The 23,310-nt window shown below is 39.3% G+C and overlaps 2 protein-coding genes and 2 long non-coding RNA genes across 4 annotated transcripts in view; 2 read left to right on the forward strand and 2 right to left on the reverse strand.

The window, feature by feature from the left end:
- Positions 1–13,221, reverse strand: part of p3h2 (prolyl 3-hydroxylase 2) — a 31,681-nt gene extending 18,460 nt beyond the window's left edge. Inside the window, exon 1 of the mRNA XM_037248859.1 lies at positions 12,715–13,221. Coding sequence (XP_037104754.1) covers positions 12,715–13,167 — 453 coding nt within the window. The 5' untranslated portion in view covers positions 13,168–13,221. The remainder of the gene's footprint in view (positions 1–12,714) is intronic.
- Positions 13,222–14,220: 999 nt separating this feature from the next.
- Positions 14,221–17,336, reverse strand: LOC119121394 (claudin-1-like). The gene is made up of 4 exons (XM_037248912.1): positions 17,032–17,336; positions 16,798–16,962; positions 15,355–15,433; positions 14,221–15,287 (listed from the first exon to the last, which is right to left on the reverse strand). The coding sequence occupies exons 1-4, from the start codon at positions 17,225–17,227 to the stop codon at positions 15,122–15,124; spliced, it is 606 nt and encodes a 201-aa protein (XP_037104807.1). The 5' UTR covers positions 17,228–17,336; the 3' UTR covers positions 14,221–15,121.
- LOC119121408 lies at positions 14,621–15,873 on the forward strand. The gene is made up of 2 exons (XR_005097673.1): positions 14,621–14,684; positions 15,158–15,873. It is a non-coding gene; the product is annotated as an uncharacterized LOC119121408 (long non-coding RNA).
- A 1,653-nt stretch (positions 17,337–18,989) lies between the features above and the next one.
- Positions 18,990–22,788, forward strand: LOC119121404. The gene is made up of 3 exons (XR_005097669.1): positions 18,990–19,257; positions 19,386–21,521; positions 21,598–22,788. It is a non-coding gene; the product is annotated as an uncharacterized LOC119121404 (long non-coding RNA).
- Positions 22,789–23,310: the final 522 nt, after the last annotated feature.

Below are 23,310 nucleotides of genomic sequence, written 5' to 3' on the forward strand. Positions count from 1 at the left end.
TTTAAAAGTATTAAAAGTCGTGAGCCTGCTTTAACAACTTCAGTTAACATATTGACTTTGTCACACAGAAATGATAGCAACTACCGTAATTTTCGGACTATAAGTCGCACCGGAGTATAAGTCGCACCAGCCATAAAATGCCCAAAAAAGTGAAAAAACCCCATATATATGTATATAAATCGCTCCTGAGTATAAGTCGCCCCCCCACCCAAACTATGAAAAAAAACCGCGACTTATAGTCCGAAAATTACGGTATCTGAAATTTACGGATTGGTCAACAGGTAAAGATTGTTTTTAGCCTCATCAGGGGCCTCTAAAAGGTCTCGGTTTGGTCTTTTCATGAACGTGTCTCCTGTTGCTGCTGTCGCATTACACAAAAGTAGCTTCCTTGACACACAGCATGCTAACAGGAATTCGGGCACACTTGAGCCGCACACCAAATAACGCAGTTGAACCCGATGGAACGGTCACACACTGTGTAGGGCAGCAAATAGTTTTCTGAAGTGGCTGATAGTCAACCTGAGCCACTACTTAAGCTGCAGGATTTTTGAAACTTTTAAAATCTTAATATCTTGATCACCAGCTTGTCTACATCCTTCTTCTGTGGTTGACTTGAGAGCGTTTGAATATGAAGGGAATGTGTGAGGGTGTTTTTGTATAGGGTTGGGGGTGGGTCGTAATAAGTGGCATGCAGGTGACCCTTTAGTGAGATTTCTCAGCACCCGGCATGCCTCGCATTCTCAAGACATATTTCAGATTAGGTAATGTTGTCTAGATAAGGCAAGCTTGGAGGAAACAGCTTAGTTTAGGTGTTTGATTACGTATGAATTTATATGATACGTTACGACTTTTTGTTTTGTTTTTAAATCACAACACATGAGGCGTACAAAGACACTCAGACCTGGCAGTAAATAAAATGCTCATGTTTCTCCTGACGGAGTGTGTCCAAACACTATGAATGGCCGCTTATATTTCATGCTGAATTGAAAACAGAATACAAGACTTTGTTTCAGTGATTGAACTATTTAGAGAAAATGAGCTCTTAAAAACCACACAGCCTACTCATTCCAGATTTGGATTTATTCCTGGTGCGGCGGTGTAAGCAGAGATGAATCCAGAGCCAAAATGGACTACTTCACAACGTTTGCTTCATTGATGATAACATCTTTCAGATTCCATATCCTATCGCAGTCAATCTTGCAAGGCCACCCATGAGAGGCTCATACCGATGTGGCACTACGTGCTCTAAATTGTTGACATTACACATTGCCATTTTAGGACCTTTGACTTTCTATCCTGAGTTTATTATAGTTTGGAAATGGTTGACAGTTTTTCCCTGGTTGTTATGGCCATTGTAGCACATGTCATACGAAAACTTTTTTTTTTCACTCCTGTCCCAGACGTAAACCCGCGTGGTGTCAATTATAGCATCATCTAGGCATAGCCACGAGTCTGTGGCCTGAAGAAGAACAAGATGACATAAGGTGTTCATCCGGCGTGGCTCCTTTGGGTAACAATCAGCCACCCGGTAGAATAGAGGCATGGAGTTCAGAACATTCATAGAAGCCCGAGCATAATACCACACTAATTTTGCTAAGTTAGCAGACACTTTTTCATTATTATTTGAAATTGACACTTGGAAATATTAAGGATGCAGTCACACAAGGTAACCTTTTCCTTTAAATAATGAACCTTGAATGACACTTGGGGTAAGGTTTAAGTGTTCCTATTATTGCCTATTTTTTCCCTTTATGCTTTGTTACGGTTGGTTGATTCTAAGTGAGCCATTAAATTAAATAAAGAAGGACTACTAAAATCCCAAGCAGAGTCTGACAGACTGAGCGGACTGCCAAGTGACTGCACAATAGCGCATGATTCATTCCGACATAAACTCAAAACCATTACTTGCAGCTGACTCCATGTGGAATAAATGTTTCTGTATACGATATTCTTTCCCCGTGAAAGACTGACTGGAGTGTCATGCCTTCCCCCCCCCAGTCAACCCTGAAAATTTCAGACAGAGATATCCATTAATTTGTCTCAGCCGGCATATCAGAAATGAACCACCTGGCAATAGTTTCTCCGGTGGCCCAGCATGACCACAGGCAATAAAATCGGCACACATTCTACTACACGTTCAAAATACCAGCCTCGTCTCTTAAGAGCTGCTTGGGAAATAAAAACATGTGCTGCTCTCTGTTGTTGAGGTTACACAGAAGTCAGAGTGAGATCAACTTGAGCTGTAGAGAAGGAGGAAATGATGTGTTGGGGGTCAGAGGATACACGCTCACATATTGCTTGTTGTTGTCTCACCTGCATGGGATTCCCTTCTGTTGTTGTTTCATTTCTTTTTTTATCTTTGCACACATGCATGAACACGTGTTTAAAAGACACCACGAGAAGAATGAACAATGACCAGCTCCAACACTTGTGCAACGGCGCAGATGCTGTTAAATCTTGGCTTGAGATTTTCAGCAAACTCGGCAGTATTGCGCCATTTTGTGCCGCGGTTCTGCTTCTCGACAGCCAAATAACACAACACAAGCTACGGTATGTGTTCTGTTGTATCTGCTCTTCCAAGAATCCAGAACATTCGGTCTGGCAGCTCTGACACTTTGCTCCATGTAATGTCAAGGCTTTGACTTTGGCAGGAATGAATGCCAGCTGCCACTAAAAATGGCTACTTCAGAGGCTATGGGAATTACCAAAAATTGGACTCATTGTACTACTGTGGGGAAATAGCCGGGCACATAAAGAAATAGAAACCAGCTGGAACTAATTCCACTTTTTTTACTTTATGGTACCAACTCGACATGGCACTGGGGTCAAAGTGGTTACAGCTTTAAGAGGTTACAGGGTGGTGACTTAAAGAGTCATTCTAAAAATTAGACATAAATGTCAAATCCAGACACTACTAGGAAACTGTGGACACTCTTACTATGTCTTGAATGAAAAAAACTCAGAGGTGCGAATTATCATTGTGACTACACAACCAAGCTTTGTTTTTGTTAAGGAAAATCACTGACAACTCTTTCGGGGAGGGGGGGGTGACAAATGATAACAAGTGTAGGCCAGCAAGGTCAAAGTTCACCCAACCCAGCTGTTTTGACGAGAGGCCCTCGGGCACAATTGGCCTATATCTCACTCAGCCCTCAGTTGCCCTCGCTCAACTTTACAACGTGTCCTCATGTTAATCAGTCTTTGGAGAACTTGTGTGTGACATAAGTGAGAAAAACGTTGCCATGAAATTGTTGTAATTAAACCCAAAAGTGCCCAAGGGGTGTTTGGTCTTTGGTTTGACTTGTCAAGGAAAATAGTCAGATTGATTCGGGCCCGAATTCAGATCTGACATCATATCACAAGGGGGCAGTTTGTAATACGTCAGCTCACATCAACTGGAATGTCTACACCACAGTTTAGTTTTCACAGGAGCCTACAACTGCCTCTTGCATTACTGAAATATCCCACAAAGGCCAAATTACCGTATTTTCCGGACTATAAGGGGCACCTAATGCGCCTTATATATGGACCAAATTCCTAAATTTAAATTGGCCCGAAGCATTGTCATGAAATCAATGATAAGTGGCCCGCTGAAGACTATGAATCATGAATCAAAAAGACTATGGATCATTATTCTGTGATTATAAAGTAATTTGTTGCGTCTGAAGTTGAAATAAAAAAGATAAAATGGAGAATGATTTGACTTGGATTAAAAATCTGACATGATGCATTAATGGTGCGTCTTATGCGCCTTATATAAGGACAAAGTTTTAAAATGGGCCATTCATTGAAGGTGAGCCTTATAGTCAGGTGCGCCTTATAGTCCGGAAAATACGGTAGACCCAAAAACTAATATGAGTTGGTATACTAAAAGCGTCTCTCTATAGTTCAGGCTTGTTTTATGGCCTCTCAAGTGGTTCTTAGAAAAAATAACTCACGATTTTCTTGCTATACAGAAATCATCTTTATCGTAGTCACTCAGCTTTTTCCTTCCATAGCAGGAGTCAAGTGCACGTTATTAATTTAAAGTACTACACAATTTGAGTCAACCCACAGCTGCTAAAGTTACAGGAGGGATTTGCAGCTCAGTGTATCATAAGATACAAACACTTGAAGCAGGGTTAGATAAGATTGTTTGCCAAAAATCAATCAAATGTAGAAATCAGAGGCAGAGAAAAAAAAAAAAGACTAGTGGAAGAAATCTTTTCAGTCACTGAGTCATGGCTTAGATAACAGGAAGTCTCCAGGGTACGAGAGGAAATCCCCAACAATCTGGCGAGGAAAAACACCACCAGACGTATCAAAACAAAGCTCTCCTTTTTAAAAAATGACCACCGCCATTGAAAATAAAACCAGGTGGCCGCTAGTGAAATGAGATTAATTTCTTCTATTATGCCATCATCCTGTATTGAAACAAAAGGATGGGATCAAACTCCCTGGTGAGCTCATATCCTCCCTTCAGCCTCCCACTGAGCCAAATTGAAAAGCCAGCATATGTTCCTATATCGGAAAGCGTCAAACCGCACAGCTTCCCAATCACAACTGCTGTCTCCATTTACTCCTTTAGATGTATAACCGCAGAAGTTTTTGTTTGGGTTGTTAGCAGACTTTGCTGCCAGGAAAAATTGTCATCTTCAATGCGTGGTACTGCGTTTACGACGTATTAGCTAGACACAGCTGAAAATTACAGAGGGTTCATTGCGTTTTAAATATAAAAAAGACAAAAGTGGAAAACAGCATTGTCATTGTGTGAGTCATGACTTTAAATAGCTGATGAAGTCTACTTGTGGATACCCACGGTTTGAATTTTGTTCGGCTCCATTAATAATACCACACTGACGTACTCACACTGACAAAAAAAATCTCAAATCCTTAAACATATATGATCAGTATGCTTTTTCATTGACCTTATGTTACACAGCGGAATGATTTGAGATCTTTGCTCGAAAAATAATCTGACAAGGCGAGATGGGATTCACTCATTAAAAAGTATATTCAATTAAAAAGAACATTCTGAGAAACATCAAAACCAACCGGTACGGTGATCTAATTATAAACGGTTGTCACATATGATTGAGCGACACTGGAAAAATGTTGATTGGATAAGGCGGCAAAATGTGTGTCAAGTCAACTTTGCCTTTAATTTCTCCTGTTGCGCTGCAAACTCAAATGAGATCACCCTACCATTGAGATGACACTAAGCCAGTGTCCCATGACAGAACCTCTTGGCTATGCCTCTGGCACTGCACGTACAGTGTGAGCTGAGGCCTCCAACAAGCTGGCAGCCGACTAAAACATGAACGTCTTGACCGAAAACCCGCACCCGGGCTGCACTGTACATAAGCACGTGGGAAAACATGAAAGTGCAAACGACATGCCAGCACATCACAGAAAACCACACGGCGGCACCCGGCAGCACGTTATTCTTGGCTGTCTTTAGTGAAGACCCACATGGGAGTGAAGATGAAGTTCCTAAAGAGAAAATTACATACTGTGTTGTAAAAGCTGTTTGAATGAAAAGGTTTTTTTTTTTTTTTTTTAAATCAAAGATTAAAAAACGAAGGGTCAGACCATGACCTGTCGATTCTGTTTAATGGCCAACATCTAATGTGACCCTTTAGTTTCAGGAGGTTTTGCAGTCCTATCTAATATTACCGTATTTTACGGACTATAAATCGCGTTTTATTTCATACTTTGGGTGGGGGGGGGCGACTTATACTCAGGAGCGACTTATATGTGAATTTTTTCACAAATTTCTACTCGATCATTAACACTTTACTTACTTACTAGTATAGTTGATCACTTCACATGTTATTTTAACTTTAAACCGCATGAGGGCGCACTATGGCTGTGGAATAATTGGAGCCTCACTGACAATGATTAATAATTTAATGACAAGATCTCGATCCCATCCCAATCCATGGCAAAATTTCTGACAGATGAGAAGATGCTGTAAACCGTACAGAACTACATCCCTCTTATTAGCCTTGTTTGTGTCCCCGTTGCTTGGTAACCAGCCCACAAGGTGAGCCCCTTGCAAGTCTTCCCGTTAATAAGTAGGTGTAGCCCCTTTGTAATTTGTAACAGAAGTTCTTCTTCTAAACTACTGCCCAGTGGATTTGAGTCTTAATGCTACATGGTTATGTTTATGTATTGGGGGATTATGTAGTTTACAATGTCTGAGATGTATTTAAATTGAATCAAGAAGCAAACACGTGCTACAAGCATGCAAGTTCTCGTTCACCATCACACCTATAATTAACTAAAACCACTTGAGTTACTCCGTGCAACTTTATTTAGACTATTAAAAAAAAAGTTGGGCCTTCTTGAGTTTGGGTTTTCCCAGTAAAGAGGCATAAAAGGAGATATTTAGAGTTTGTGGATTTTTATTACATTAGCAATAAAATGTCGACATGGAAGACTGTTAACTCTCGTGAGGAGGTTGACGGAAACTGGGGGAAATTAGTTCATTGAAGAGAAGCTGCTTTGCCAGTGAGGTTTTCAACAGCAGCTATATTTGTAAGATCTGGGAGGGAGTGCGGGAGGTCAATGTTGACTCTACTGGGTCAGCAGTTTTCAAAGAGGTGAGCCTCTCTTGGGGGTGCAGAGGACTTCAACGGAGGCGCAGCAGCTTGAGAAAAATAAATAACTTGCTACTGAATGGCAGATATTGATGATGCTTGACAGATGTTATGGGCTCTAAGGTAATAAAATCCACAACAGGGCCTCAAAATTTGAATTTTTAAATGCTAATTATTACATTGGGAATTTAAAATGTCTTTTTGGGGTTAACAAGGGTTGAGTTACTAATATTTTACTTTCTATGTCAAGCCAAAGCTGGGCTCGCCAAGATCTATTTTTAAACTTGTCAAGCTTGTTTTAATGGTTCTTTCGATATTTATAATGATCCTGATTACAATCTTCTTAAAAAAGAAAAGCCAACCAGAGCAAAAATACTGCTGTCAAAATGGAATTTATAAAATTTAAAGCTCTTTCCATTCCTGAAGTGTGACATTGGATACCACTCAGTCACTAAGACCTCGACTAGTCCCGAGAATTTGCCATGTCAGACATGTGCTTATGATAGCAACATCTGTGCAAGGACAATTTGACCAGTGTGTATATTGTAGAAGACGAATGTCTTCCTTTTAATGGAACCATGTGAGGTAAGACGTCGACTCGAAGTGTCACGTCCGAGGTTATTTCCCCCCAAAAAGTTTACTTTCAGTGAAGAGCTCTTATATCACATCCAACTCTGAAGTAAACATGCAAATAGAATGTATCATAAACAGTGAAGCTGGTCAAAGCACGAGCAGAATTCTGTTCCAACATCCAGTTGGCAATTTACATTATAAATGGGCCTTTAATTTGGAAATAGAAATTCGGGTTCAATGTTGTGCATATTTTTTCTGAGGTAATGACATTTTTTTAATCTGAATTGAATTGATGGTGACAATTTTATAGTCTGAGATCTCTTGAGTTACACCCAGACAGACACTGCATGAAATTGATGCTCAAATGGACTGTTGCTGCAAAACTGAAAATTAAAACACTATTTTAGGAAAGGAGACTTGGTGCCAAGCCAAAAGATTAACTTCTATTCATCAACTTTAAAATGCAAAGTTTGCCATGACATGTTAAGATATTTCTACCCGAGTCTTGAGTGTATTAGCAGGACTTGAAAAATTTTGTCCAGCGAACATCCCTAACCACATCGTGATAAATTTGTTTGGACTTCAGGAACGGTAATGAAGCGAAAAAACTTGTCAAGGATTTTCCATCTTGAGTAATTCGTCTGTCTCACCTTTTACTCCGTTCAGTTTGTCGTTCGAATGAGTTTGGGGAACCGGGAGATGATGCAAAGCTGACTTCACTTTCTTCCTTGATATATTAAACTTCATCTTGCAGTGCTTGGAACTTTAACGGCAATGAATCTTTGGATGGAGTGCCTGCTGATGGAATCCCACAGTCTCCAGAGGCCAGCAGATCTAAAATCACATGTTGGAGCTACTTTTGGCGATCTCCAGGCGTTTTAGTAAGTTCGTTTTGAAGAATTGATTATCATTTTAATCGCCGTAGAAGCAGTTTGTCCGATAAAAGCTACTGTGTTTTATTGAGAACTCCATAAAAGTGAAGCGGTGCTGAGGCTAGCATTTTTGGAAAGCCATGAGCTAACAGGGAAGGATTCCTCATTGGCCTGGAGCTGACGTGAGCTGCAGTTGAAATAAGCACATTCCACTTTCTCTTCACTATTGCTGAAGGACAATTGGCTTTCTTAATGGCTCCTGGTGTCTAACGTCATGAGATTTAAAGCAGATGTGGAGACCCAGCAGGGTCAGTCGTGGCCAAGGATCAAGTTAAGCACTCTTCTGTCCTCTAAATAAGGTGTCCTGCTACCTGTTTGGCCTCAGGGATCTACTTTAGGGCCCAAAAGATTCTTGAACCTTGGACACATACCATCATAGGAATACATAGCAACGCACAAACAAACAGGGTCAAATGAACTGGGAGGTCAAAAAGGCAAAACAAGCTGCTCTAAGAAACTGATAGCATGTCACCTCTGGGCAAATATTTGTATAATTTACAACAACATACTGTTGTTTAAGCGATGTCTTGTGTGATAAGTGAAACAAATGACAGAACATACGTTTGTAATATTTCTTTACAACGGGTTTGACATCTCCTGAATGTTTATTACCGTAATTTTCGGACTATAAGTCGCGGTTTTTTTTCATAGTTTGGGTGGGGGGGCGACTTATACTCAGGAGCGACTTATATACATATATATGGTTTTTTTTCACTTTTTTGGGCATTTTATGGCTGGTGCGACTTATACTCCGGTGCGACTTATAGTCCGAAAATTACGGTACGTAGATTTTAGGCATTTGTTTTCATTTCAGGTTAAGCTAAGGAGATAAGACCGGTAGCAGTGCTTTCCTTGTCTACTTGTGGACAGTCATAGATAAATCATTCAAGACAAGTAAGGAAAAAGTTTTTTCCCTTCCTACTCAGATCTTTTTTGGTCAGACCGATTATTACCTCAATACACCCACGAGAAACATCTGTGTGTACGTGTGTAGACACACCCCACACATGGAAATTTATATACTGTGTAAAACCTGCATGGCCAGCTGCTACGTGCAGTCAATTACGGGATGTTAAGCTATTCCGTTAACGTCTGCTTTTGAGTTTGGATGTGAAAGCGTTTTTATGACTTGAAAAGAAATGGAATCCAAACGATTCTTCTTTTTGAACCTGCTGACTCACATTAAGCTCACCTAGCCAACAGACTCCTCCTCATTACCTCATTAATCGGCAGGCATTCAATGAACAATATCGGTGAACTGCGCCGCAGTGGGTGCGTACATTCCTACCGGGTGCTACCAGCTCAAGTCCAGTCATGCAGGAGACCTTTGGCACGGCCAAGTTCCACAATGTCTGGCTGTCTGGGCAGAAAGATCCTCTCATAGTTAATTTATATTCGTCTTAGATTTAGTTGATTAAAATAAAGAAATGAATGGATTGCAAGAAGAATGAAATACGGCAGTCGATCACACGTGGAGACTTCCATTTTCCATGTTGCCTCTAGCTTTAACCTCCCTATTGTGCTGCAATTAAGTCAAAACATTCAACCTGAGCACGTCATGAATGAATCACATGATGAGTCTAAACACCAGCAAGCGTCACAGTAAATATATTCCACAGTAGGTTGAAATAAGAGAATTTTAGTAGAGCTGCTGGATTATGAAAACATATTAATCATGATTATTTTGGTAATAATTGAAATCACAATCATTCATTTTCCAAAACAAGGAAATTGAGTGTAATAATCGAATTTCAATCAATTGCACAGCTTTGAGTTTGGATCACACAATAAAAACCTAAAGCAGAGTATGCAATGTCTCTTAAGCTGAAATTAATTCATCAATGTCTCAATTACTTTGCGCAAATATTTGTGTATATCCAACTCATTGAATGACCTCTCACATTTGGATCGACTGAAACTAAGAACAATAATCAGCAGTGTTTGATTGCGAGCCCAGCAGTTGCTGATAAAATCAGGAGCAGTGACGCTTGGGCCCTTTGATCACTCCGCGGTCAGTCCCAGAAACCCGTGGGGGCCACGAGGTTCAAGCCCAGTCGCTGCTACAGTCTGCCACTCTTTTTTTAAAGCAAAGCAAACAGACCACAACAGGAAAATAAAATATTTGCGAGCACTAAAAGATTGGAACATACGCAGCACTGAGCGAGTGGAACAGTCCGAAGTCTGTGGGAGCCTCTTCAAAAAGGGGTCCAAAAGGCCACATTGTACTGACACAAGACGTGTAAAGGCGGAATGCTCCAGGAATCTTATTTATTTTCACAAATACCACTGAGTGCCACTAAAGTACACGTGAGTTTAAAAGCACATCTGAAAAATGATGTTGAAGCGAGATCAGCACTTTAGGAATGAATCAATGTCTGCTGATTCAAAAGGAAATGTTCAAACCAGACAGCTTGGGGTCGAACAACTTCCCACTAAATGTTAGCATGGAAGTTGTGTGTCATCAGCGGGCGTGCGGAGCTGCTCCGTCAGACGACTGGCTCTCTGCTCCCCTTTAAGGAGCTGCTGCCAGCATCTCATCTGAGCTCTAAGTAGACGACAATGTGGAAAGTGGACGGCCTGAGGGTCTGTGGTTAAGACTTATTTGCAAACTATTAGATACCACAAACACAATGACGACGGATAAAGCTGTCATCTAGTAATAATGACTAAATATTTCCATTGGCATAGAATATTGGTGATAATAATCAATTAAAATGATTCCTTGATTTTCTTTTTACTAATATTTTAAAGCAGTTTTATGTAAAACTGAAAAACAACGGTACCGTATTTTCCGGACTATAAGGCGCACCGGACTATAAGGCGCACCTTCAATAAATGGCCCATTTTAAAACTTTGTCCTTATATAAGGTGCACCTGACTATAAGGCGCACCATTAATGTATCATGTCAGATTTTTAATCCAAATCAAATCATTCTCCATTTTATCTTTTTTATTTCAACTTCAGACGCAACAAATTACTTTATAATCACAAAATAAAGATCCATAGTCTTTTTGATTCATGATTCATAGTCTTCAGCGGGCAACTTATGATTGATTTCATGACACATTGCTTCGGGCCAGTTTAAATTTAGGAATTTGGTCTACGTATAAGGCGCACCGGACTATAAGGCGCACTGTCGGCTTTTGAGAAAATTTTAGGTTTTTAGGTGCGCCTTATAGTCCGGAAAATACGATACTTTGGAATGACATCATTGTAGAAATCATATATTGTAGCCATCTATAAATAGCTACAAATTTGCTCATAATTGACTTTTCACCTGCTCCTATGTCAAGCAATGTTCAGCTACTTCATGGGGAAACCACATTCATGTCTGTGACATGTTTCAGTTCAGATTGCTTGTACAGCTACCTCACATTGATGTAAAAGTCAGCTGCCCTTGCTGACTTTGACACAATGTTCAGACTCGTAAGGTCTGCATTTCGAGTTACAACCGAGTGGCTTACTCTTCTTACGTTGGATTGTTCCCACACGAAGTGATCAACAACATCCCAACCAAATAGATGGATCTCATGGGGAAATAAAGCTCAGGAAATGTGAAGAATGCAGAACAAATAACCCCAACGTCCAATGCGATGACACAACTTGCGGTGAAGCATTCTGGACAAAAACACCTGCGCGTACACACTTTTGGCACGACAATATATTTGAGATACACAGAGGGAAAGGAATCTGCAGTTGAAAGTAAAGATGTGAAGAGATCAGGTGACTTTTTTTTTTCATGCGACATTGTCATAATTAAAAATACTATCACCTATGTTATTTTATTTCTTCATCAAGCTGGCATATAAACTCTTGGCTGAGGGATTTTTGATTTACGTTTGTCGTCATCTATTGTGAAATTTTATGTCGTGGTTGCTCATAGTCTTGGGAGCATGTTTTGGCTCTTGTGCTGGTAAAGCATATGAAACCCTGCTGTGTCCTGGCTGGACATTTATGGTGTTTTTTCTGTACCATTAATCAAAACAGTATGTTCAACATGATACCTTCAAGATGTTTCTGGATTTAATGTAGAAAATGATTCAAGTCTGTACACATTGGACACTACATTAGGTACAACCAGCACACTGGTGGGAAGCCTTTTTTTTCTACCGGGGCCATTTCAGTTTTGCTCAAATCTCGAGCGAGTCCACATAAATTGAATTTAAAAAAAGAAAGGTCAAAATTTGAACCCTGTACCCTCCTTGGATTGTGCATGTACAGTAATCCCTCGTTTATCGCGGATAATTGGTTCCAAAAACCACCCGCGATAAGTGAAATCCGCGAAATACGATAAACGAAACGCGAAGTAGCGAGGGATCACCGTATTGTAATGCACCTTGCATGTGTGCAATGTGAATATTTCCTGTAAAGTGGCAGTCAGTGCATTTGGTACTTAGTCACCACTATCACTTGGGTTTTAAATTTAAAAGTTAGTCCTTCTGATTGTGTTTATCCCAGCAGAGTAAAGTCCAATCACCTCCCTGCAACTTCACATCACCTGGCAATAACTAATGATGATGTTGAAGAATTAGGAGCCAAGCAGCAGGGGCACAAACTAACCCCTGCTGAGGAGACAACAATGGTGTCCTTTCAAGACTGCTTTACAACCCCCACCATCGGTTCCTACCTTGACATAAGCCAGTTGGAGATAGTTGTAAGGGGACCGCCTGCGGAAGTCCTCCACGACATCCTCGCTGATTTTATGCATTGACTGCACGCCGATGTCTTGCTCGATGCAATCGTCCATGCACGACGCTCTGCGCAGCACCACATCAAAAAAGGCCAGGTCGGAGACGGTGTCCCAGAACGGATGCTGGTCCTGACATCTCCGCCGGCAGCGGACTCTGGAGCGTTTCACGGTGGTGTAGCTGCTGAGCGCTTTCTCCATGGTGCGCACCACGCTGTCATAGTCGCCGCTGTTGAACGCCCGCAAAGCGTCCGTGTATAACAGGTCGTAAGGCTCCAAGGAGGACGAAGACAGCGGGACGGAAGTGAGCAGGACAGCGGAGAAGACGACTAAGAAGCTGGCGTCCATCCTGATTGCGAGTGAGGTCGGAAGTGTCAACCTTGTCTTGTCCATTTGGAGGTGTCACGCGGCATGCTGGGGCGGAGGACGATGAGCGTAAGGTTCTTTCCTCAGGGACACACTTTTTTTTTTTTTTGTAGTGGCCGGGCCCCCTCGTCTGGTTCCGGTGACTCCTCCTGCTCCTCCTCCTCCTTCAAATGAATGGACAACAATCACAGCCCACTTCTCTCCTCCACTGGGGGTCTTCAGCAAGTCTTGAGTGCCTCCCAAAATAATAGCGCAGTATTTATAGAAAGTAACACTTGCAAAACAGTCAGTTTAACAACACAAATTATAGTAATTGTTTTAATATATTAATATTAATATAATTCTCAACAAACAATAAACTATCTTGTGTGACTATTTTACCCCACCTTTTTCGAGACCTTTACACCAAATCTTCATACTTCTATTTGAAGTACACTGTCTCTCTCTTGTGGTAGTTTGCACTTAGTGCAAGTATTTTTTTTCAGCATTCACACGATTATCATCGGCCTCTGTGGATGAAAAATGTTCTTTTTTTATCACTTGTACGGGGATCTTAAATGACATTAATTATATTCAATTGATTAATTGATTTTTAATAATTTTTTTTAGAAAGCTTTAGTAAGACAAAATATAATGTAGATAAATATATTGTAAAGTTTACAACAATGAAATATTTTTACACTTTTTCGGCTCGTAAAATATAGGCTTATATATAGTACAAAAAGTCACTTGAGTTTACAAGGAATCCTATATAGCTTTACTATTTGCCAAATTCTGCAATTGTATTTTTAATCCCACAGAAGATTACTGAAAGGTCATACTACTTACTTACACACAACAAACAAAAAAACCACACAAACAAAACAAACAAACAAACAAACAAACAATAAACAAACAAAAAAAACCAAAACAAACAAACAAACAAACAAACAGACAAACAAACAAACAAACAAACAAACAAAAGAAGGGTGAGTCCAAGCAGATTGCTCTGGCATTTTCCATGTACCTACTACTTACAAGCCACTTGGAGGCATTTGCGAGCTGCAGTGTTTACTCACAAGTCACGACAACTTGGCCAGATACTTTCAGGTAATTAATTTAATTAATTTCAGATACTTTTCAGGTAATTACAGAGTGCTTCTTGATTGCAGACATTTCTATAAAACACTCTTATGTAAGTCTTATGCCTTTGTTATCATTAAGTATTCAAACTACAATTCTATACTAAGTTACTTAATATTGTCCAAAACAAATTCTTTGCATACATAAAATATCCACAAGTAAAAAAATATATATAAACAACAAGCAAGCTGGCAATTTTATACAGTACGTATTTTCATTTCATTTCAAAGCAGGAAGGAATGAGAGATTAGTGTTGAATTTCCGCAGAGGAGAACATTTCATTTCCCCCTAGCATGGTCTAATCACCCTCTCCAATCTGATTGTGTTTTGTCCCATGCTAATTGCTCCGTTCTATCCCCAGAAGTGCAGGGACATCTTATCCGGAAACCACCACTCCCTTTGCCAATAAATTACACTCCACTGTAAGTAAACTCAAACTAAAGATAAACACACATTTTATTTTTCTTATAAAATACTGTACACAAACTTGACTATAGTACTATAAAAACAAGATATACAAAAGAGAATTCTACAAGCGAGTACATTTAACTATTCATGAGAATCAGCAGAACCTCCAAATTTGAACGTAATCTGTTGTGTGATTGTGATCAGACATTAAGCACTATAATTATAATACTAAAAGTAAAACTACTCCCCATTGTTATTGCTCCACTTTATGTCTGAAGTTTCTGAACTGCCACATGATGAAATTTGAAAAAAATTTGAAAGCTTGTTCAACTTTGGAGGTTCTACTTTGCACAACGCTAGTGCAAAGTCGGTACGAGTCGTTTGAGGACAACGTAAGCTTACAGCAATTTATCAGTCGACAACGCCCATTATTGTGGATACTCCCTGGTGACTAAACATAGTTGCTGTTGGACTTGTTGCTTTGCAGCATGGCGTTGGAATTTATAGACCTGGATGACGATGACCTCGAGCACCTCTGACAGGTCAGGAACGCTCCGCCGAATGTCGTGAGGAAGCCACCGGCCCAACTCACAAACACGGCATTACCGAATTCGAAGCTATACAAAGGAAAAGTGAATTGAAGCATCATTTTAAAACAGAATCCAAACTGGAGAACTGGGTTACCTGTGGAGGTGATGAGCATGATGGAAGTCGGCTACGACCTTCTTGACATACAGGGTCGTTATGATGAACGTCATTAATCCTGCACAATACGTATAGAGTGAATGTCACCCATTTGTCCCTTTGAGTCAAAATTCAACATCCAGTGACAAACAGGAAGAAAAAAAAAAGGAAGGTGTTGATGACAGGAAACAGGAATAATAAAAGGCATTGTTTAATTTCTATTGAAGAGTGGCAGATTGAAAAGAAATGTTTCTACATAAAGTTGGATGCAATCTATTGCGCAATGTTTGTTGAATTCTGTCTCCCCAAAAAACAAAAAATCTTGGAATGGTACCAGGTATCAGTACTGATATCTGCCTGTCTTGATATCAGTTGGCTGCCCTTTTGTGGCCATGTTACAATCAGGTATTAGAAATTAAATATTGCCATTATTTTTAGGAAAACTGCCATATTGGGGGGTATGTATGAGATACTAGTAACTAGTTGATATCAGCACACATAGATATGAGTACTCATACTGATATCATTCTCAAAAAAAGTGGTATCGAACATTCCTAAGTTTTACGGTATCGGTTTTACCGATTGACATCAGTTCGAATTGAAATCTGGTGAGGAATCAAAGTGTGCACCCAGTAATATATAAAAGATGCTTTTATTTTGCTTTTTTACCTTTAATTATTATTTTAGGTGAGCTGTGCTAAATCATGACAACTCTTATTTCCTTAACATAGTTTCTCAGCCATTTTCTAGTAACATCAATACATCAAAGCCATAAAGTAAGCAGAGCTGCAGTGGCAGATTTTTATTATAATTTATTTATTATTTTATTTGTATTTATTTAACAGCTTTATCCATAGCCTCTAATAACTGACACTACAACATGAGGGTATTGGTGTTTGAGGTGTGAGCCACGAATATGGGTCCATAATTTGCCATGTGTAATGAAGTACTGAGAATGGAAATGATGATTTCACTTTATGGTTATTTGTCTTATGTTATCTTTACGACTGTCAGCCCCAAACATTTTCCGTGCAGATCAATGAGGGGAGAATCATTCTTAAACATCACACATTGTAACAGCAGTAAGAACACAAAGCAAGAATTTTTTGTGGGTCTCTCAGGTATTAAAAATCCGCCCCCGATACTTGCCTTACCCTCAAAAGTAGCTTCCTCGAGAAATTTGTATATCTTGAAGACCTATTTCTTCACTTTCTCATTTGCTTAAACTGCACATAGTATGCAACTTGACTTGTCTTGCCTCACCCCTGACCTTTGGTCTCTCGAAAAATCTGTTATTAATTGGACCCCGGTTGAAAAAGGGACGTCATTGATTGTTGTGAACTGTGAAGCCCGATGAGACTCCTTTGCGATTAAGAATGATATAACTCGCTTCACTTCTGCAGCATATTTATGAGACAAAACAATAAGGATGGGAAATCATACCTGCTGCCATTAACATAATTCCTCCAATCCGAGCCACTGCGCCTTTGGCGTTGGCCCTGCCTTCCATAAAGCGGGTGCACTTCATTCCGATAGTGGAGACCATCAACCCCACGGCTGACAGGAAGAGACTCAACAGCAGAATTCCCCTCGTTATCTGGACCTGATCTGTTAGTGGGCATAAATGAATGAATTGACTAAAATATACATTGTGTGTCAAATGTCAGTGTTACTTACCTGACAATTTGATGAGAGAGTTGTGAAATTCACAAGTGGTCCTGTGACCGACACTGCAGGTCATCCACAGGCCTTCGTAGATGCGATGCGAATGGCCGTGCATCTTCCACTCCACCATGATGGTGGCGGTCACTGTGGACAACGCTCCAATCAATGCCAGGATGAAGCCGAGCAGCTGCAGCGGTGAGCTGGCCATGGCATCCAGAGAGAGAAGAGTAAGCAGGATGCAAAAAGAAAACAAAAAAAATTCGACTCTAATTGGAAAACTTTGTTGATGTTAGTGTGGATGCTTGTTCGGAGTGTTGTCATGCTGTGTGCTGCAGCCTCTATTTATGCCATCGGTGACGCACGAGAGGTCTCCACCGGTAGCATCTGATGGGAAGTCCTTTTCTTTATCTGATGAGTGATGAAAACAACACATTTGAACGTGCTGAACTTCGACACACATTTGACCCAACACGATATATGTATATGTCAATGAGGGCCCAACAAGGCCTTCTCTTCAGACATACAACTAAAATTTGCATTTTAATATTTGTTTCATAAGATTCCTTTTGGCTCTCTGCTTTTATTACATTTTATTTTTCCATCAGATTTTAGCCTCTTTACGCTAGCATGACAATGTAAACTATCCTGAGCTTTCACAGTCAGTGCTGCTGATGTTATTCAAAGCAAAGAAGTAATTGGACTGGTTCTTTAATCAATCAGATTTTTAAAAAAAGGTGCAAATGTACATTTGGCATGTTTATCATATCATATATCATATCATATCATATCATATCATATCATATCATGAGTGACCACCAAAACAAATAGAGTAGGAGGTCTAATAAATCCACTAAATAATTGTGGGTGAAAATGCTCAATTATGCTTCTTTTCCTCTAATGTGTACTGCAAAGAAGGTTTTTACAAGAATTAACTTTGTATTCTTTTCACACAGATAATTAAAGCAAACCATTTGAGCATGTTTGGAGAAGGGGATGCCAGTTTGTAAACAGACTAAATTTGCTAAGATTGCATCAGCTTCCACCCTTTCCTGCAATAAGCTTCAAACTAAAAGATGCTCCTCTGTCATACACATGATTTATTTTCATCACATTTGACCCAAAAAAATTTATTCTACTCTCTAGAATATATATTTATGTATATGTGCAGTCTTGTTATATGATCATATTGCAAAAACGTGCTCATCATCAACATTATGTCTGCAGGAAAAGAAAAAATAATAGAAAGAAATTCTTATCGCCGTGTGTACAAACTCCTGTTTTTCATGTAATAGTCCAATTTAAACCAATTCATTCTTAGCATGTGAATTTGATTTCTAACTAAATCTTCAACATGTGATACTAAAATGCTTGTTCTCAGCTAAGAGGAAAAGAACAAAACAAACTAAATGCATTGTGTATCAAGGAGCTAAGATAAGGGTTTACATGAAATGAAGAAAAATCAAAGGTTCACAGAATAACGATAAAATCAGATCTGATCTTTAACTAGAATGTCATTCAGAGGGCAAACCTCCACAAAAGTTGAACAGTATTACAGTGTGCGTGTTTTTTTGTTGAGAAAAGAACAGCACATAATGCGATTAAAATATCTGGGGGGGGGGTTTATTTAAAAGGGAAGTTATAAAAACAGTTTTATTCAGTTTTTGTGATTTTTTTGAAAACAAAAACATTTAAATGTATTTTTTCATCAGCAAAAGACCATTTGAAACTTTAATTTTTCAGATTTTTTTCTTTTTAACTTTAATTATGAAAAGAACATTTGCTTTCATGGCGGCACGGTGGGGCACTGGTCAGCACGTCTGGCAACCGGTTTAGGGTGTCCTCCGCCTACTGCCCGATGACAGTTGGGATAGGCTCCAGCACACCCGCGACCCCCGGGGGGGGACAAAGCGGTACAGAAAATGGACGGATGGATTTGCTTTCACTTTTTGGACTCAATGATTTTATTTAATCTGAAATATCTTTTATTGTAAACAAAAACAAGGCTCATTAGAAAAATATGTATTTGCTGGACTATGGCACAAGAACAATAAGACACCATGACTAAAGGATTATTGACGTGAAGCCCGAGACAGACTAAACAAACTTGATTAACATTTTCTTTTTTTAATCCTGCTCCACCTCTTAATAAGTGAGACAACCGCTCCTGCAAACAGGTTGAGCAAGAGAGCATGTCAGGAAGACGCCCTCTAGCGTGCGTTAAGAAAGGTGCAAAGACAGGTAGGTCCTGATTGTTGCTCTTGTTAGTCCAGATCACTCCCTGCCTTAAATTACTTTCCCTTTCTGATAGCATCAATCAAAACTGAAAATTATCAGCATTAATCGCAAATATTATTTATATTTTGCAGAAACGGATCTGGTTCCTTTGTAAGCTTAAATAAGCTGATGGTTGATATACATCACAACAAAATAAATTGAGATCAAAAGTCTACACACCCCTGTTCAAAGGCCAGGCTTTTGTGATATATAAAAAAATGAGACCAGAAATCTTTTCTAGACGGGATGTAAAACAAAGGCATGACCTAATGGGTTTGCATAAGAGTGTACACCTGTCCTACTTCCCTTTTTAAGATATTTATTTCTTCCTAGTTGAGTTGGGGAGGTTATCGGAGGTCACATTAATTCATAAACATTTTTTTTTTTAAAAATCACAAAAACCTTCCATTTTCCATGTGCGTGTTTAAATACTGTACACATTTTTTTTTTAAAGCACAGTCTACTCTGAGAAACGTTTAGGGTGTCTCGTATGTCGGAAAACTTGGGATTCCTGTTTGTCTGAAAAAATTGAAAAACTATAGGGTCCTCGCAGCATTCACTAAAGTATGTTTTAAATAACACCCACACCCACAGGTGAAATATTCAAATATCATATTTACAGGAAGACATGAGTTATTTTTTGCCTTGAATGTTGCAACTTCCTGTGGACCATGTGACTTGTAGAATATTATATGTTCAAGGGGGGGGGGGGGGTAATGTTGGTTTTTTTAACATAATGTATAATGGCAAAAAGAGGTAAATACGTAAATTTATGTTGTGGTAGACCTCAGTACCAGACCTTTCACTTAAATTTATGTTGTGGCGGACCTCAGTACAAGGACTCTCACCATGCAGGCCTACAGTTAAAGCTGGGGTGATATGTTTGTCTTTGTGATGTCCTGCTTTTTGTTGATTTGATGAATTGTCTCTAGCCACAGTTGTTGGCACAGTCATGGAATGAAGACGTGTTCCTCATTTCTGTCAAAATGCAATGATATTTCATGGTGGTTTTGTATATGGGGGCAGGCAACAAATTCTCCTTTTTCAGTGTTCAATGTAGTTTATATACATTTCTTAATTTTTTTAATATGAAGCCAGATCAACATGGATATTTCCTGAGTAATAATAATAAAACAGTTTTTACAGTTTACATTTAATTTCCTGGAAATGCAAAAGGCACCAATTTGATGGATTGTGCCGTTTGCAACATTTTCTCTCGGATAAAATGTTTTTTTTGGAACGTTATGTTCGACCGGTTTCCACGAAAATTAAAATGTCTACAACTATCATTTATTGTTTTTGTTTTTTTGCAGTGGTACAAATATTGTCAATCTGTAGTCCTAAAAGGTTGAATAATTTAAAAGAACATGGTCTTATTGTTATCTTCAAACTTTCATCATGCCATTAAAAGTCTAGCATGGGATCGATGGCCTAGCCCTAAAAATAAATGAGGCTGCACTGTCCTTTGTGCAAGCTTAAACAAAGCACTTTAATTGCCTTGTCATGTATCCAAGGTTGACTCCCTGTACATTTTGGCTTGCCTGCTGCTCCAACCAGTCAGATATCATTCCTACATCAGGCACGGTGAGCTAAGTGCCCCCTGGCTAAACGGCACATCTTGCATTTGAAGACTCCCAAGGAGATCAGGTTTTTTTCTTTTTTTTTTTTTTGGTCCATCCAAAATGAAAACACTTCCTGGATCTATTCTGGGGACAAAAAAGTGAGATAAATCCAATTTATTCGTGTCTGCGGAAGGGTGTGGCCCACTATGAGGGGTTGGAAAACTGTGTTTAGAGAGGAAAATCTTGAAACTGAGCACGTGTGAACGGTTCTATGACATTTAAGCTTAAACTGGCTTAAATGATTTCCTTGTGACCTCCCTGACTCCTTACCGGTTCTTCCTGAAGTGAGATGCCTCAGGTCTTTTTTGCACCTCATAGAAAAAAAACTTGCATCAAATTAAAGGCATCTAGTAAGTACACAGAGGAAGTTTTTTTTTTTTTCTTTTCAAAGTGCATTTACATAATTTCTGGATGGCGTGAAAGACAAGGACAGGAAAGGGGGGGGGGTGCACCTCCAGTGGGTGTGTCATCTGTCGTGTCTCAACATGGCATGCTCGAGTTGATAGACAGCTGCACTCGCACCTGAGCTGCCAAGGTGAGACACACGAGTGAAAAACACTCACCGCCGACCGTCTGTCTGTCCACCGACTTCTTCTCGGTCATCAGGTGAGTGTCTGAGAGCCCTCGATGGAGTTAGATGATTTGACATTCTAACCTTTGTGTATTTGTTTTGTGTCCACAGGTAGTTTTCACAGCTGTTCTGTTGCCCGCACCGCTAGAAACTTTGCCTGGGAATTTGTCGCCTGTAACATTTCAGTCATTGTTTCTGGTCGTGTGTGCAACGTGCATCCAAGCCTGCAGAAAAAGTGGATTTTTGGTTGTTTGTAAACAAACAGAAGTTTTCAGGTTGGGATGCAATGATTGCCAAGTACATCTAAATGGACTACTCTGAGCAAATATTTTCCTTGTTTGAAAATCTAAGCTAGCGCTTTAGTGGTGACATACATAAGGGCACAGTGGGTATGGTTGTGGTGTTGCCACATGCAAACCGCTCGTGAGTATGTGTGGTATGTTGGTGAACCAGCTCAACTTAATGATGATGATGGGTGTAACCTTTTCCCTTTACAGAGGCCTGATTTTGTGACAATGTTGTTAATTAAAGAGCAGACTTAAGAGTTTGGGATTTTTTTTATTGTTAGTTTGTAATTTACTTTGTTTTTAGAATGGGTTTGTTGTTGTTCACTTATCTGAAAATGATCCATTTTAATTTAGTTTTAGTTTGAGCTTTTCCCAAACGACTACTAACGCTTCTATTCACCCGAACAGTAATAGCCAAATAATTACATTTAAAATACTCCCAGGAAGCTCATGTAGGAAGTTGAACAACACTAAAACGTAGGACAGTTTCACTATTTTTAATTTAATAGATGTTAAATGTATTTATTTTGTTTGTTTTCCTTGTCAATAATAAGCTTGGATATAACTCCATTACTAATATAAATTTTGCAAAAGTTGGCATTGTAATATTGCATGTTTTGTTTTTAACATTTGTCTTCACTGACCTAACATGATGTGCATGCAAGATGTTTATATTAACAAGATATTAGAGCAAACACACTACATTACGGAGTTTAGAGTGATCTTTAATGTGTTTTAGGATACAAGCAAGTTGAAATTTAGAATTACTTGAGGTATACTGGAGGAGATGAAGCGTAATTAACACCGAGGAGAACGCCTATTAAGTTTAATAGAGGATCGGATATTGTCACTTCGGTATTTCTTGTTTCCACAAAGTTGAGAACGTCTTAGCCTTGTGTGAAGGGTTATAATTAGCGTGATCAGAGTTTTACATTCATATTAGGATAGCAGATTTTGGTGAGATGAAACAATGAGTTGGTTGAATATTGCGTGCATTAAATATAATTACAATGTTTGATTCTTCTGTTTGTGTTAGTTTTATGGTAAAATTGGTAAAAGGCTCTCATTTCGAGAGAGCAAGAGTGACAAAAGGTCAAGGAAATTGGTTAAGTGTTTTAATCATGTTAATGCATTTAATGTATTGTAGTTTTTTCTTTTAATTAACCCGTAGAGGTCTGGAACATATACCCATAATCAATCCATTTTTATTCTGGAAATTGATTGCATTCAGGACTATTGCTCTGGTGCCGAAATAAATGTTGTAGACATGAATGATAAATAAAAATAGAGGAAATTTTAAATAAAAAGTATTTTCCGGTATTATGTGAATCTTTCTCGGTTTCACTTTTGGAACTGAGCTACAGCTATGAGCTTTACTACCATGTTCTAATCCGTTGTGATGCACCTGCAGCTCAAACTCAGAAACCATGATCACTTTTACAGCATAATTGCTGTTTGTATTTGCGTATGCACACACCTGAAGGTCCGCATGTATTTAAAAACAGGTTTTTCCCACCAACTGGTTTCACATCCATTT

Source organism: Syngnathus acus, chromosome 4 (genome assembly GCF_901709675.1).
Source record: "Syngnathus acus chromosome 4, fSynAcu1.2, whole genome shotgun sequence".
Lineage (NCBI taxonomy): Eukaryota > Metazoa > Chordata > Actinopteri > Syngnathiformes > Syngnathidae > Syngnathus > Syngnathus acus.

Bases quoted from the DNA above. Each gene is read 5' to 3' on its own strand.
- LOC119121394 (XM_037248912.1), bottom strand. From the start codon at position 17,227: ATGGCCAGCTCACCGCTGCAGCTGCTCGGCTTCATCCTGGCATTGATT. The intron at 16,963-17,031 runs GTAAGTAACACT...GCCCACTAACAG, and splicing joins CTCTCTCATCAAATTGTCAG to ATCAGGTCCAGATAACGAGG. The intron at 15,288-15,354 runs GTAACCCAGTTC...TCCTTTGTATAG, and splicing joins CATGCTCATCACCTCCACAG to CTTCGAATTCGGTAATGCCG.